Source organism: Sander lucioperca, chromosome 22 (genome assembly GCF_008315115.2).
Source record: "Sander lucioperca isolate FBNREF2018 chromosome 22, SLUC_FBN_1.2, whole genome shotgun sequence".
Taxonomy (NCBI): domain Eukaryota; kingdom Metazoa; phylum Chordata; class Actinopteri; order Perciformes; family Percidae; genus Sander; species Sander lucioperca.
In genome coordinates this window covers 18,635,906-18,652,371 of record NC_050194.1, presented here as the reverse complement: position 1 = coordinate 18,652,371, position 16,466 = coordinate 18,635,906, and the positions used below count along the sequence as shown (strand labels likewise).

The window sequence follows — 16,466 nt, the reverse complement described above, 5'->3', positions numbered from 1 at the left end:
ATTACTGAATCTGCTTTTTGAGTTCAGCCTGTCAATGTTTAATATATTTGTGTGCTTCAGATGTGTCTGAATCGTCGGTGCCAGAATATCAGTGTCTTTGGTGTGCATGAGTGCTCAGCCAAGTGCAGCAGTCAAGGGGTGAGTACAGCACCTTTCATCCTATTTCAGTGATGTCAGGACCTAATGTGATAGCTGTCTATCTCAAATTAGTCCCCCACCCAGATTAGTTGTTTTGTTAATACCCCATTCCTCCTTCACACAGAAGCTCATTTTGGCAGTAATTTGTTCAAATGACCAGTATACGGTGGCTAGGGTGCCATTACAATGCCTTGCGATCAATCATTTTGGATGCTGAAAGGTTCAATCAATTAGATATAATGGCTTCATTTATGCTCAGCTTTAAGTGCCATCCATCATACTTTCAGGCAGTCGTCCTTGTCCCAAAAAACTGTGTTGAAATCTGAAGGCCAGGCTTTATTTGGCCAAACACTAGGAGCAATGACACGCAGTTTGACTTTGAGCTGGTGAGCATGGATATTGGATTTTTCTAAAATACCACCCATCAAACGTCTACGGCTGATCCTGTTTGAGAAAAAATATGTGTGGTATTTCCCTGAAATACACTGGTAGGTACCCGAGGCTTTTACTGTGACTGATAAAGTTTCATCAAAGCTACGGAGGAAACCGTTTTTACGGTCTCTTAAAATGAAACATCTCCAGATATAATACGGTCACATTTGTTTGTCCAGTTCCAATTAAGACATATCTATAAAGCTCTAAGGACTGTTTTACTCACAGAAATAAAATGTTGTTGCTCCTTTTGGAGATAGGGCACCCCTACAGGCACAGATTAGATCAAGATGTTGCCTTGGAAAGAAGCCCTCACCTGCTCTACATTACCCTGCTGGAGAATCCTCGTACTAGACTGTTCCATTCCTCCACTCTGCAGGATAGGAAGGAGAGAGAGAGAGAGAGAGAGAGAGAGAGAGAGAGAGAGAGAAATGTGGTATAAGGCAAAATGTCTGCTCTAGTTTTTATACCAGACATCTTTGCCATGTGGAACCTAGGAGTGCTGGCTGGTGGTTTACTTTGTCTTACTCCATGCAGCACAGAGAGCATCTGCATCATAAGTGTTGACTGTGGTGTGTGGTGAAAAAGCTCAGACAGAAAATTTTGATAAAAATCCCAAACATTCACTGATTACAAATTCCAGAATGTGAGGGCTTGCTGCTTGTCTCTGATTTGTATCATTAAACGCTGAATTGTTTGCACTGTAGCCTAATAAGAGCTATTAAAGGAGTGTAGTGTTAGGCAAATAGTCAAGAGTAGCATGAAAAAGATAAGCTCACGACTGCATTTCTGGCTCATCTAACAGTTAATTGTCATTTTAATATACTGCAGGTGTGCAACAACAACAAGAACTGTCACTGTGAGGCTCATTGGGCGCCTCCCTTCTGTGACAAGGCAGGTTTTGGAGGGAGTGTGGACAGTGGTCCCATCAGATTAGCAAGTAAGTCATGTTATGTTATAGGTCTTAGGAATGGAATGTATGAGCATTTTAACAGTAATATATAAATGACAACAAGTCCTAAAACTATGATTTTCTCCACAAAACTGTTTTGTGGTAGGAAATACCAGTGTTAAAAGCTTTAAAGAAACCTTAGAATGCATCAAATTTGCTGAGAATTACTACATAAAAAATTGATTGAAGTCTGCAGAAATGTTGACAGCTGCAGTCTGGCTTTCATGTTCAGTACTAGAAGACTTTTGTCTTTTAAACCTACCTATTGTTTCCATGTGTGTTTCTGAGCAGACAGTCTGAATCTGACAGTGGGCATCCTAGTGGCTCTCCTTACTGTCCTGGGAGCTGCTCTGATCATCTGCATCAAGAGAAAAACAGTGCTGGGTCTGCTCTTCATAAGTAAAAAGAACCTAATTGAGAAGCACAGGTGCTTTTTTTTTAACATCATAATTGCAATTATCATTTTAACATTTAATTTTATCATGATGCAGCTGACTGGGAACATTTCAATAATTGGTCACACTGTGAAGAAAATTGCTGAGTATAATAAATAAGTTTTGATTTCATAATTTGAATATACATTACCATTGTAACTGACATATGATAAATATAATAAAGTGTTTCATTAGAGATATATCATTTCCTCTTTAAATTCCAGATCAGTAAACGCTGCAATCAGTGGACCATCCACTCCGAACCAGCCTCGGTCATTAAGCACGACGTCTCCATCTCGACCGGCCCCGCCTCTGCCACACAGTGCCACCATCTTCAAGGTCACTAAATCACATTTCTTGAGCTTGACAGGCCCATTACAAACAACAGATAGGCATCTTTTGCAGAGGGACTTTTTTTTGTAATATTCTTCCTGGAATGCTGCAGCTCTCACATTAGCACAAATCATTTTCTGAAGGATTGACGTGTTGTTTTCACACAAATGGCAGCTCATTCAAATCCAATTAAAACATCCCTCTCTATGTGGACATGGTGAGGAGGTAGTGATAGTGGAGTATGTGGCGAGCAGTGTGTTTACAGCACTTGAATACATGTCTTGTCGTTAACAGCTGCCTGTTAAGAGAGAAATTGATTTATCTGCGCATTTTTTACACAAAGAATGTTGATGTGGCGGCTTACGTCCTTGAGATATAAAGTCTCCCTGTAATGCATAATTGTAAGACCGAGCAGGATTTTTTTGCTGCAATGACTTGTGTGTCTACATAACTTTATGCCTTAACTACTCCATTACTGCCGTGACGTGCCTTGTAATGGGAAGAGACCTGTGATCGATTGAGTTAGGGGTGCTGAAATAAGAGGAGCTGTGTCAGAATTGACATTTGTGCAGCAGGGTGGCACACAAGTGAGGCAAGCTGTTGTGCATTACCATGAGATTGGTGTTTTAAGTTAGGAGCATGTGGTTTTCATTTGGGGTCAACTGTAAGAGGAGAAAGGATGTAAGGCTGTTTGATGTAAGCACAGTGCAGGTGAGGTCATTTTCCAGTTGTCCCGGGCTGTGTTAAACCGCCACATGAGCGCATGTGTGCGTGCTTTTGTATGTGTTACATTGTGTGTTTTTAAATTGTGCACATGTGGCCAGGTCTTAATACTAGGCAGACTCATATTTTGGCTCTATTCTATGTCTGATCTGTCTCAACGGGAGTGTGTGTGGGCTCTTTTAGCTGTGTCCACCTTTGAATGAGGCCAAGCAGGTGCTTATGGCACAGTATTGGTTTTTCCCTTTGATAGGTTACCTGAAGAGGAGTTAAGGGGAATAGTGGGCAGGCAAGTGGGAGCGTTTGATTTATACATCGTTGACAGCGTCAGGAAGAACGGCAGAAAAAGAGGAGGAGGTTAACATGACTGTTTCTAATAGGAAGCAGACGGTTTATCTTTTAAACAGTGCATACTCTTGACTCTTCTGGTTCTGTCTTTCATCATTCTGCAGCCTCCTCACCGGGGACCAAAGGCGGTGCTACCACCAGCCCCCTACCCCTCCCACAGCCTACACAGACTGCCCCAGTGCCCTCCGGTTCACCTCAGCCACCCTGTCCCTCTCTCTATCACCCTGTCCCTCTCCCCTGGCCCCGGGCTGCCGAGACCCCCGCTGCCTCCTCCTCACATCCATGTCGTACCAAGGGGGGCGTCGTTTCGCAGTGCGTCACGTCATAACTCTTGCAGGATGGTCATGGTGAGTAAGTTCCCTGTTCCCTCAGTTGGAAACATTTTATTTGATGATGTTACTCACTGTAATTTCTCAGCTTGGTCATGGGAGCTTTTACTCACTATTACAGCCCATAATACCTGACCAGGGAAATGATGTTGTTCACTGCACGTATAGACGGGTGTCATGATGTCGAGCGTTTTCATGGTTCTTTTGTGTCCTATTAAAGTATATGCATGTTGACAGTTATGCACAGTGTCATAAAATAACGAGGTTAACCAGGGAGGTAGCGTCATTCAAGCGAGGCTTCAATTCTACAATACAAACCACCACATAAATAATGGAAATGGAGCCAGACTTGTAGAGGGGGAGACAGAGAAGATGAAACGGCAACTGGAGTGAGCAAGTATGTCCAAATATCACAGGGTGGTAAATTTGCTGCCACTGGTATTCCATGGAGTTTAGTTATGACATTGCTGGCTGTCAAAGTTGAGGGGAAGAGAAATCCAGAAGATCCTGGTGTTAAATCCGTCTCACTCAGTGATTCTCAAAGACTGTTATTTGCTTTAATCTAGTTTGACTTTTGCACTGTAGACAAGGGAGGCAGAGAGGATCAAAAAGACAGAAAGACAAACTCATCAAAAAAGTCATCAAAAGACAAAGGGAGGCTTGAGGGAACGAGTCGTTTAATCAAATAATTTAATTAGTTTAATCATTACAGGTTTTAAAGTGATTTTTTTACAGGCAGAAACTGCATTCGCTGGTTCCAGCTTTTAAATGTGTGGATTTGCTGTTTATTTCTGTTTTATATCATTGTAAATTGAATACATTTTGGTTTTGGAGTGAACAAGGAACAAGTAATCTGAAGATGTCACTTTGGGTAATTGTGATGACCACTTTTAACATTAGACCTTTTTAGATGAGATGGATCACCCATGAAAAAATGAATTAGTTTCAGCTCTAAAAGAAAGTGCAAATTAGCAAATACGTAAAAAAAACAATGAAAACAGAGAAAGATGGAATGTGGATGAAAAATCAGCAATGAGTTCCAGCCAGAAACAAGTCCTGAGTTGACTGTAAAAAAGCCTTTAAGGACAGTCAAAATGACACCACGGGGGAGCTGAGGTCAAAGCTATGCCACACCAGTGTCAATTAGAGATGTGTTAAACAGATAATGACATTTATAATTCCAGTCTTGTCCAGATTACTGGAGGGGACACAGAGGAGATCTGGCTTTAAAACACAACACTGTTTTGGAGCTAATAAATGTTACGACAGCATATGATGGAATATATCAGCATTCCATAAAGAGCCTCACATAAAATACTCTCCTTCAATATTCACTGATAGATTTGTTTTCAAAATGTTCTATTACTGTACTTATTTTTCACACTATTTATCAGGGATAGTGCTCATTCATAGTCATGGTAACATTTTAACAGAACACTTCATCTGTGAAAATTGTCTTCTAAAAAACAATATATTATGTGCTTTGCTTCAGAATATGCACTTTCCAGAGCCATTTAATAAAAAACAAACTCCATTTAGTTTTACAAAGCTTCTTGGCTGTCATGCACCTGTATAACAGGTGAAGTGCAGCAGCTCTTGGCACTGTTTTGACTACAGGAAGTAGATTTTCCTTCTCAGCTGCTCCTATTTAATGTCAAAGTGTGAAACTAAAAGTGATGCCTGTTGGCAGCAGACTTCACCGACAGTATCTTTAGCAGCTGTTTGGCAGCTCCGAGGCGTCGACAAAGCCTTTCTTTCCTCCCACAGAGAAAGCTCTCTGCTGGGGACATGTTAGCGCTGTCCAATGGGAGAGCTTCACCTGATAGGCTTTTTGACTTGGGTTTGTGAGATGTGGGTTTAGTTATTCTAAGTAACATGTTGTGCCTATTAATCATCTTATCAGACATGCTATTTTCATTTACCTGCATTTCACTTTACTACCAATAGTACTGTTCTGATATTTTTTGAATCTGGCTGTCAATGCGATGAATTGGTAGCAGTACTTGACCTTATGGATGCAAAGAAGAGACACTGCATAAGAGACTTCACTGACAGCATACAGCTTTAATTTGGGTGTCAAATTTGACTTTTTTGAGTCTGCAGACCCGATTCCATGGGCGAGTGGGGTCTGAGGTTCAGTTGTTTGGCTCCTTTACTCTGTGATGTTTGAGGAGGCTTCTCTTCAACCAAGGAGAAGAGGAGGAAGTGAATGGAGACCAGATGGGGGCTAGGTAGCAGGCCTTCATCATGATCTCAGTCTTCTAGAGAAGATTAAAACCACATGACACTTCCTCTCATGGCAAGTTGCATGGGCAGGGCTGCCCTGATGTCTGAAAGAGGAAAACACAGACAAGCAGGCCTGAGCTGTGAGTGCCACCTGCTGGAGATTCTCAGTTATTATTTTCATGCGTGTCTTCTTTGTCAGGAGTTAGAGAAGCCCAGTCCTCCTCAGAAACCCCTTCCTGCCGATCCAAGGAGCTCTCGTCTGGTTGGAAGTCCCTCTGTAGTCCAGGGGCCTTCTGCTGTTTGCGGCCCTGCACCATTACCTGGCGTATCCAGACCTGTGCGCCCCGTACCACACCCCAACAGGTGAGTTCCAACCTATGCCAGATATATTTAAAAACAACGCTGTAGGGGTGGGAATCACCAGAGGCCCCACGATATGATATTATCACCATACTTATGTCACAACACGATATTATTGCGATTTTAAACATATTGCAATATTCTGTGATATATTCCATTTCATTACCTTTTTTTCCAACTTCAAATTATGTCCCCAAAGCAAAACTTTGTCAACATCTGTTTTGTCCAACAAAAAAAAAACAATGTCTCTGGTTTGTTCATTTCACTTTAATTTCCCATCAAGTGGACTGAATGAGTGGACTTATTATTCTACTGTAGTACCAAAAGGTTAAATTCTCATGTGAAATTTATATAAAAAAAAGATTGATACTTGGCGTCCGTGTATCAATACAGTATTGCCACGGAAAATATTGCGATACTATGCTACATCAATTTTTTTACCCCCACCCCTACTGAAGCTGGTATCACTTACTGAGAGATTCTTATTTTATTTTTATTTATTTTTTACATATTTGTATTACTTTTCTCCCTCCTCTAGACCCAGTCCCAAGCAACCTCCAACACTACCAAAGCCTTGCATGATCGCCAACGTGAAATACAGCAGCTGAGACTTTGGCCAGATGGGACAATGTTGTGATAATACACTAAAGAATTTGCACTATAAAAACTCTGAAAACCTTAAAAAGAAGGCGGCTCCTCTGAGTTTTGTATCAGGAGATCTTGCCGTGTCCCTTTGGTGCTCTGTCCCTAAATGGTGCTACGAGTCTGAGCTCAGGTACATGTAAAGTATTTATATTCTGTATTTATTGCCACGCAGTGCACTGTGCCAGACACTTTTACTACACGTTAGCAACTTAGAAGCTTAAATTTGTCCTTTGCATCACTTTCACAATTTGTTATTTCTCATCAACTGGTCTTTATCAAGGACAGTGAAGGGAGACTAAAAAAATAAAGAAAAAATAAAGCCAATCTGTGACATTCTAATTGCAGAAATGTTTTTATGAATTGTGTTTTAAAGAAGGGAACCCTTTACATGATGGTTTTGTTCGTATACTACAGGAAGAGTTGAAAAAGAGTATTGTGCAATGACAGATGAGAACAGTTCATTTTTCTTGAAGGGTAATGCTCTCTGTAGCACCTTTGAGCCAATCTGATGAGGCTTGAAACAACTACAGAAAAAGAAAAAGTGGTATTACTGCAACAGTTCTGCAATGTGTTCTGCAATCGGGGAAGAGGAGCTGTTTTTTTCACAGACCGCTAAAATTTTCAGGTCTGTTTCCTCTGCGTTTATATTTCAGACAGGTAACAAGTCAGTTTGTGAAATGTCACTGATTTGCCATTTCCTTTTCATTAACAAGACCCAAAAGGCTCACTTGAGGGATCTGGGTACTGAGGTATGAACTGAACATGGATCTAAAATGAGCTGAGAGCAAGGAAGCATTCATTCGTCAGAAAGAGTAAAGTCTCTGAAATAGCACTCTGCTAAAGGTCGTGTGTGTGTTTTTGAGTATTTCCCTGTGTGCCTGTCTACACCGAGGACTCTGTGTGAAACTCTATGATGAAATCACGGAATCACTAAGGACTTTCCACACAGGTGTCCTGAAGGCACTCACATGTAAACAGCCAGTGTCTGGCTACAGTGTCCATGTGTGGATTTTTACCATTTTTTTCTGTCACTTGACAAGGACAGATTTCTAGATCTCTTTCAGCCACTGAAATGAAGTTTCAACCAAGACGTTGTGGCAGTTATTCATTTTCTGTATTTTGTACATTTTTTATTTGGCTGTTGAGATGGGTTTTTTAAAGCCAGTATACATGCCAGATACACACGCCTACATTAATTGTATTTGTGGTAATTACTGAACAGTGTTTTATTATTTTTGCAGAATTATTTTACTGGATTGCAATGCAGCATATATACATTCACACTGAGCAACTTTTCCTTTAAGCACAGCTCTTGTTCACAAATATGTAGGCTGAAAACTGACTTTGGACTTTTGTTACTTTTGATACTGTTATCTTTTTAATAATGCACTAGTTTTACATTCAGTGCTTTGTTTACTTTGCTTTTTCAATGCTATGCTATATGTCCACTATAATAGACAATATTTGAGTCCTGTCACCGGACTCTAAGTTATGTCCATATGTTCCTCGTATGTTGTGTTACAGGTGAACACATTTCCATGGAGAATGTTTGTTTTTTTTATAATGATTGTTTGATACATCATATGTAAAGAAAAAAGTGTCTGTGTCTGGTCATTGTATTTTGAACATCCGTGCAGTATTAGTAAAACAGTTTTTCAAATACTTTTTGTTAATGATCTTTGTGCTTTTTTTATGCATGTTTTCAGGGAGACTGGCGTCATGTGAAAAATCTATTATGTGAGAGGAACAATTATTTCTATTTTTGTTAAATGTTAAAATAGAAAACAGTCTATATGCACACAATCAATGACAACTTCACACTTCCTGTTTTGTAAGAATACAAAGACAGATTTCATACTGTATCACATTTTAAAACCACAATTTCTTTGTATCAAAGAGCCTCTGGCATTTCGTTTATGCTTGAGCCAAACTGCAACCAGGAGCTTGAATACTGAATACATTAATAAGTGCAATTTAACATGTTAAAGCAGTCTTTATTTTCAGGGTTTCAAATAGCTGTTTGTTACATTTAACACTGACATCTGAGGCTAATGTCAACAATCTGAGCCTAAAAGCAATCTGACTTCTTGACTTTACAAGTCTTTGTAAGGGACACAGATACTGCTTCAATCAATACAGTTGTGTGGGACTGTTGCACATATTCCCTGGTACTGCTGACCTGATAGTCAAGTGTGTGTGTGTGTGTGTGTGTGTGTGTGTGTGTGTGTGTGTGCGCGCGTGTGCGTGTGCATGCCTGTGTGTGTGCCTGTGTGTGATTAAAAGGATGTTCAAAAAAGAGTAGGCCTACATGATAACACACAGATGAGAAGCTCCTGAAAACTGCCTCAGCCAACATCATGTAATTACAAGGTCGCAGCTGCAGACAGATTTTATTTGTCCCAAAAAAGGAGGGGGCTGGGATGCAAAGTCTAAAAACAATTTACAAAAATTGGCATGTATGTTGCCTAAATTCTGTGTTTAGTGCTGAATATTTAAACTACACAGGTGTGATTGACATCATTTACATATCTGTTTATTCTATGCTACTATCAGACACGTAGGCTTTATTTTTACATCATATCATTGATATTTAGAAATGTATTCAATTCAACATGTGTCGAAGGGGAGTGATAATGACCCAACAGCCCCCCCTTGTGGAGAAGCTGCAGCCTGTTGAAGGGGAATGGGTGAACTCAAGTGTTTGAATGAGTTCAAGTATTTCCATTAAGTGTTTCACATCTAATGAAAAAGCCATCAATTAAAACACTACTTATGGTTTTACGAAAGCCCATATTAAAAAAAAATCCACCTCCTGAGTTTTATTTATTATTTTTTTATTACTTTCCTTTATACATCTGACATACTATTGTATAGTTTTGAGATACTATCATGTCATATTTATAGGAATGTAGTAATTATGTATTTATTTATGTTTAAGTGGCGTTAATGAGCTTCCACACAACTGCATCCTACTGGATAGGCCTACTCTAGAGATTATAGGCCTACTGCACATGAATTAATAGGTAGCCTAGTTTAAAAAAACAAAAACAAAACACAGGCGTTATTCTTTAAAACATCAGATTAGAGAATGAAGGTGTTTTTAAGAATATTTTGAGAATGATATTTGGGGACATTACCGTCACAGTCCTTGCCACTTTACATGTGATTATTTTTTGGGATAATCAGGCGATTATGACAGTGGGCATTGACGCCCTGTGCAAATCAAAACACGTGTGAAAGCCACGCTGGGAAGAAATTACGCGCCGGTGCGCACTGTGCGTCAGCCAGCCCCAGCCAGAACAACTCCAAACTTTTAACAGCTTAATAAATATAATTTTAGCAATTAAGAAACCGAGTGGAGGAATTCTGGTCATTTCTCACATAATCCGTCCAAGTTCGCGAACATAGAATATGTAGTAGACTGATAGTTTTTTAAATATTTCCGACAGAAACGAAATGGACCCGTAGCTAGAGTGGTAGGAAAACCTTTGTGGGCTCTCGTCCGGTTTGAGAAATATATGTGTCATGTCGGATGAAAATAATTCAGCGGAGCCAGACATTTGTCCTGAAAGTGAGGAATGTCCTGCGGAAGATTCATTTGGCTTCGGAGATGATCTGGAGTTAAATCAGTTCGATGGATTGCCCTTTTCCTCCCGTTACTACAAATTACTAAAAGAGAGAAAGAGTCTGCCAGTGTGGAAGGTCAGGTGCGACTTTAAAGATGCTCTGGTAAACAACCAACTGGTTATTGTGTCTGGGACAGCAAAGACTGGGAGGAGTACACAGGTAAGACTGTCAATAATATGAATATCTAATAAGGAAAGAAGCTAGGGTGAAAACTATGGCAAGTGTGTTTTCAGAGAGATTTTTAGGCTGCTAAAGATAAATTCACATTCAATTTGGATTTATTTCCAAGGGCCTTGGGGCGTTAGAGTTACATAATAGTGCATCTTCCTTTACTTTTCCAACTTGTTCAGTGCTCAGGGACATCTTGACTTCCTTCCAGTCTGGATCCAAATACCAAGCATAACCCAAACAAATTTGTATGACTTGCATGCAGTTTATTGCCACATGCTCAATCCAGCCTATTCAGTCAACAGCAAATTTGAGTCTACTCCCCTTGATTTGATTTAAATGTGAAGTTGTGTTTTTCTGCCAAGCATCGCCATGTTTATCTACTGAACAGCAACAACTTCTCTCTTTAAAATAGTTTTGATGCTGTGGATTTTCCATTTGATTTTTTTTTTTTTTTTTTCACTTTGACATGAATGAAAATGTGAGCTGCTTGTGTGAACAGGCTGTCCAGCTCAGCAGATGCTGTTTTGTCACTGTGCTCCAGCCTGACAGCTATGCTTCACAAAGGCTCCAGCAGGGGTGTTAGGGCACCTCCTGCTGCTAAGCCCTGATCCGCTGGAGCCACCTCATGCTGTCAAAGCAATTTTGCATTATTAGTGATAATACCATAGGATATCTCCTGTCACTGTTTGTTTTGCTGTGTGCTTTAACAAAAGCTGTTGGTACAATCATGAAAAGGATGCTTGCCACTGAAAAGTGAGGTTACGTAAATAGAAAAGGAGTTGTAGAAAATAGTTTGACGGAGAAATCTGAAGCACTGTGCACTAAAGACATACAATGAAGTGTAAAAGGTGAACAACATTTAGTGATTGTCTTTCAGATCCCTCAGTGGTGTGCAGAGTTCTGTCTGTCCACCCAGTACCAGCACGGCATGGTTGTGTGCACACAGACCAACAGACAGCAGGCTGTAGATCTGGCCTTGCGTGTGGCAGATGAAATGGATGTCAACATAGGCCATGAAGTGGGCTACACCATCCCTCTGGAGACCTGCTGCTCTTCCGACACTGTTCTGAGGTCTGATCACTGAGCTGTTTAACAACAGCACACTTGAATGACACTTTTCTATCACCCACAAATCTCTGTCACTCTTAATCTTTCTTTTGCCGGTCCTCCTCAGTCACGTCATGGATGAAGTGTAGAAGCTATTATTCTGAAGTTGCCACTTAATGGTTGCTGTTCAGCAACATAGTTCCATAGTCTTGCTTTATAATAGCTTCACTATTAACCCCTCTGATGGCATTTATCACTCAGGTACTGCACTGACGATATGCTGCTGAGAGAAATGATGTCAGACCCTTTTCTGGAACACTTCGGGGTCATTATCATCGACCAGGCCCACGAGAGGACAGTAAGCACAGACATACTACTGGGTCTCCTAAAGGACATCCTGCTGCAGAGGCCTGAGCTCAGAGTGGTGGTCCTCGCTATTCCACCCGTGACCGACAAGCTGCTGAGTCACCACGGCAGCATCCCACTCATCAGTCTGGAAGCCTTGTCTCCTGCTGAGGTGGTCCACAGCAACTGCGGCAACAAAGACTACTTCTTCTCAGCGCTGAGACTGGTGCTGGAGATTCATCGAACCAAAGAGGATGGAGATGTGGTTGTGTTTTTTGCCTCAGCTGAGGTAAGAGACATTTTTTTAAGAGTGCTTTTATTGGACCAAAGATGAGACTGGTTTAACAAATTTACTTTGCTTGTAATAACTTCTGCAGGAGGTTCATTGTGCCCACAGCATCCTCCAGAGAGAAGGCACCAGGCTGGGAGCCGAGCTGGGTCAGATGGTGCCTGTGGTCCTGTGTCCACGCCGAGGAGGGCCACTGCCTGCCCTCACTGACCAACCAGGCTCCAAGAGGTCCAGGATGGTTTTCCTCTCTACCAAACAGGGGGAGGATATTTGGTGGGCCACCAAGTCTGTGAACTTTGTCATTGACACAGGAGTCCAAAAAAAGATGGTACGTTTCTTTCCAACAAAACGTACTTGCCTTAAATTAGTAATAAGCTGATATTAATTGGCATGTGGTTTGGACTTTGTAGGTATACAATCCAAGAATAAGAGCTAATTCGGAAGTACTTCAACCCATCAGTCAATGTCAGGCAGACATACGCAGGCGGCTGTCTGGACCAACAGGTATGTCTGACGGTCTGCTAGCTGGACAATACTAAAAGGTCAAAAAAATTCTTATGTTTCTCCATGTCCAACTGGTAAAAACATCCAGGTATGTTGACTGTAACAATGCTGGAGGAAGACTAAAGAGTTAATCAAATAACTTCATGTAAAACCACAAAGTGGCTTATTTAATTTTTTACTGAATTTAGTTCCATTTATTTCTTATAGGTAAATGTTTCTGCCTATATCCAGAAGACAGCCAGCTTCCTTCAGAGAACTCCCCACATATCTTGGAGTCCAACATTACACCAACAGTCTTATTCCTAAAAAGGATGGAGATAGCCGGCCTTGGACAGTGTGATTTCATCGACAGACCAGGTGACGTAGCCTGCTAGTGGACACTCCATATGGTTATCATTGAACAAGTATTTTTTATTCCCAGGTTACTGGTTCCCACAGATGACGTCTCTCTCCCACCCTAAAACGGAGCCACAGAGGTGTATGCGGGAGGTTTTTTTTTTAGCTAGAGGAAGCATGAATGAATTTGCTCTGTGTAGCTGTTTGGGCCCAGTCAGCCATGATTTAGCTGACATGACAGGACCCTGCTACTATTGTCTGAGCTCTAACCACCCCTAACATGAACAGAACAGGCTAAAAGAGGCCAGCTCATTAACCATTTTATGTGTCTTGTTAGGGCAGCAGCAGACAAGTACAATGAAGAGGAAGTAGAGGCCAACTATACTGTAATATCTCCATATTCTTGCAGAATGTGGCACGGAAGTTACTTGCCCTAATATGCATATATTTTAATGTTTTCTTGTGTAAGAGCTATGTGGAATTTGTACAGCTTAAAGCAAATAAGTGTAAAGATTTCATGTGATAAGAGCAACTTTAAAATTATTGCGACAACATAAATTGGTGTTTGGTGAAAATGTGTGTAGCCAGTGTTGTTTTTAGTGTCTACCATGGTGTCCTTTTTAGATACTACCACTGGAGAGTATTGGGAGCCTACTAGTGGGAATTCCCAACATTGAGAATTTTCAAATTCCACATATAGTGGCTTTAAGTCTGAGTGATTCCCCAGTACAGTTCCATACACTGAGCAAGCAACAAAAATATCATTTGTTACTGAGATGAGACACTTTAGTGACACTACTATTTGCACTATAGGGATTCTCTTGTTTTCATTTATGGAATTCATGTATCAAACTCGTGCTGTTTCATTTCGTGTTGCAGATCCCGAGGGGCTCATGCAGGCGTTGGAGGAGCTGGATTACCTCGCAGCTTTGGATGATGATGGCAACTTGTCTGAGATTGGCATCATAATGTCTGAAATCCCACTGGACCCTCAGATGGCCAAAGCCCTGCTGGCATCCTGCGAGTTTGACTGTGTGAGTGAGATGTTAACGATCGCAGCGATGCTGTCTGGTACGTATGTGTTCCAACTTAGGTTTCCAATCAGAATAAGATTTGTTCCTAACGAGATCCTTTGATTGGTTTGTAGATTTACCAGGTGGACATTATTGGAATAGCTCATTTGCAGATGCAGATGTACAAAGCTGCAGTTTCTCTCAGACCCACAATCAGATGGTCTATGATAAGAGTGGCTTGTCTCAGTGATGTGGTGATGGCACAGTGGATATGACACATGCCTTTGGTGTGGGAGACCTGGGTTCGATTCCCACTGCGATACATCAACCAATGTGTCCCTGAGCAAGACACTTAACCCCTAGTTGCTCCAGAGGCGTGCGACCTCTGACATATATATAGCAATTGTAAGTCGCTTTGGATAAAAGCGTCAGCTAAATGACATGTAATGTAATGATGTTGACCTCTTTGTTTCTTATTCATTTAGCGTCAAGCTGCTTCCCAGAGCCACCTGCTGGCATGACCCACGAGGCAGTCCAGTGTCACAGAAAGTTCCAGCACCCTGAAGGCGATCACTTCACCCTCATAAACATCTACAATGCCTTCAAACAAAGCCAGAGAGAACAATGTAAGACCCAGTTAGTGAACAGAACCAATCTATTCTGATCATCCTCACAGCAGTGTTTCTGAATCTGTTCTTCACTGTAGCAAAACAAGGTAAACGTTTGTAAGATAGAACCTAGTGTCATCATACCAACGCAGGTTTATTCATAAAGGACAATCCATACACTGAGGTACTTTGAAAGTGCTTTACATTTCTTTCTTTTTTTACAAAGAATTAAAAACAGACAAATCAAAGACAAAATTGAGATTATGAGAGATTATTTTAAGAGAGATTATTTAAAAAATTAAAGAGATTGTCAAAGTTTGAACAGATGAGTTTCATGAGGTCCATACTGCTGCCCAATGTTTGAGTTTGACCAATTTCAATGTATGGGTTTTTTAGACTTCACCGCTGAAAAGTGGTGCCAGGACTATTTCCTGGATTATTCCGCCCTGAAGACAGCTGAGGCCATTAGATCGGAGTTGACCGACACTCTGAACAGGATCGAGCTTCCCATCTCTGAGCCCTCCTTTGGAACCAAGACCAACACCCACAACATCAAAAGAGCTCTGCTGGCCGGCTTCTTCATGCAGGTATATATGGAAACTACATGTCAGTTTTGATGAATTTGCCTCCAGTATTTCAACTGTATTGAAGATCGCAGTGTCTGTCCCGTTCATAGATCGCTCGGGACGTAGACGGATCAGGAAACTACTTCATTCTGACGCACAAGCACATGGCCCAGGTGCACCCGCTCTCCAGCTACGGGGCTCAGTCACAGAAGATGGGTCTGCCAGAGTGGGTTGTTTTCCACGAGTACACCCTGTCAGACAACAACTGCATGAGAACGGTCTCTGAAATTTCCCCTCAAGTGTAAGTCGACCCCTTTTTCCAGCTTACTATCAGAAATGTCATGCTTACAAGCAGATTAGAATTGAGTACTCATGGCTTATGTTTTCATGCACTACACTGGTAAGACAAACGTGTTTTTGATTGTTTTTGTTATTACAGTAAAAACTGAGCCATTTTGTCCCATTTTAAGTCAAATATTTTTAATCATCTTAAAATCTCCTCAGGAGTTGTCTGTTTTTTTTTTTTTTTTTTAAATATAAAAATACTGTTTGTCATTTTAGGTACATTCAAATGGCACCGCTGTACTTCTTCTACAATCTGCCCCCTAGTGAAAGCAAAGACATACTGCAAAAAATGTTGGACCCAGACAGATCCAGAAAATGTGAAGACGGGAAACAAAAAGCCATCGCAGTCAGCAGCGATGCCAACAGCGGCTGTGCAGTGTTGCCGCAGACTTATGACAGATGTGTGATTCAATGATCTAAAAATTAAAAATGCGAACTGTGATATTAAGTTATTACATTGCTTAAAAGTTGTTTTGATGGTCACACGTACATGAGCCAAGGCTGACTTATGTCATGACAGCGCATCACAAAATGTAGTAAATCATAAAGATCTTTATTAACCGGGTCCAGTACAACAGTCGCAGCTCCCTCGTGCCAGTACATCTACTGTATTTTCCTAAGTACTTGTATCTGAAGTTTTGTTTTTTACCTACATCCCTGCTCTGCTCTCCCCTTCAGCACTGTCTGGAAATGTGAGT

At 41.0% G+C, this 16,466-nt stretch overlaps 2 protein-coding genes across 4 annotated transcripts in view; both read left to right on the top strand.

The window, feature by feature from the left end:
- Positions 1 to 8,579, top strand: part of LOC116061077 (disintegrin and metalloproteinase domain-containing protein 12-like) — a 70,440-nt gene extending 61,861 nt beyond the window's left edge. For both annotated transcript variants that reach the window (XM_031314958.2, XM_035997332.1), the window contains exons 17-23: positions 61 to 138; positions 1,402 to 1,510; positions 1,814 to 1,949; positions 2,181 to 2,295; positions 3,462 to 3,704; positions 6,112 to 6,275; positions 6,811 to 8,579. In XM_031314958.2, coding sequence (XP_031170818.1) covers positions 61 to 138; positions 1,402 to 1,510; positions 1,814 to 1,949; positions 2,181 to 2,295; positions 3,462 to 3,704; positions 6,112 to 6,275; positions 6,811 to 6,880 — 915 coding nt within the window. In that variant the 3' untranslated portion in view covers positions 6,881 to 8,579. The remainder of the gene's footprint in view (positions 1 to 60; positions 139 to 1,401; positions 1,511 to 1,813; positions 1,950 to 2,180; positions 2,296 to 3,461; positions 3,705 to 6,111; positions 6,276 to 6,810) is intronic.
- Positions 8,580 to 10,136: 1,557 nt separating this feature from the next.
- On the top strand, positions 10,137 to 16,211 carry dhx32a (DEAH (Asp-Glu-Ala-His) box polypeptide 32a). Of its 2 annotated transcripts, XM_035997461.1 has the most exons (11): positions 10,141 to 10,703; positions 11,593 to 11,786; positions 12,024 to 12,396; positions 12,485 to 12,724; positions 12,807 to 12,900; positions 13,108 to 13,257; positions 14,116 to 14,307; positions 14,735 to 14,875; positions 15,254 to 15,444; positions 15,534 to 15,724; positions 15,985 to 16,211. In XM_035997461.1, the coding sequence occupies exons 1-11, from the start codon at positions 10,443 to 10,445 to the stop codon at positions 16,181 to 16,183; spliced, it is 2,226 nt and encodes a 741-aa protein (XP_035853354.1). In that variant the 5' UTR covers positions 10,141 to 10,442; the 3' UTR covers positions 16,184 to 16,211. The 2 variants fall into 2 exon arrangements, with proteins under 2 accessions (XP_035853355.1, XP_035853354.1); XM_035997462.1 differs by lacking the exon at positions 15,985 to 16,211 and having other exon boundaries at positions 10,137 to 10,703; positions 15,516 to 15,627.
- Positions 16,212 to 16,466: the final 255 nt, after the last annotated feature.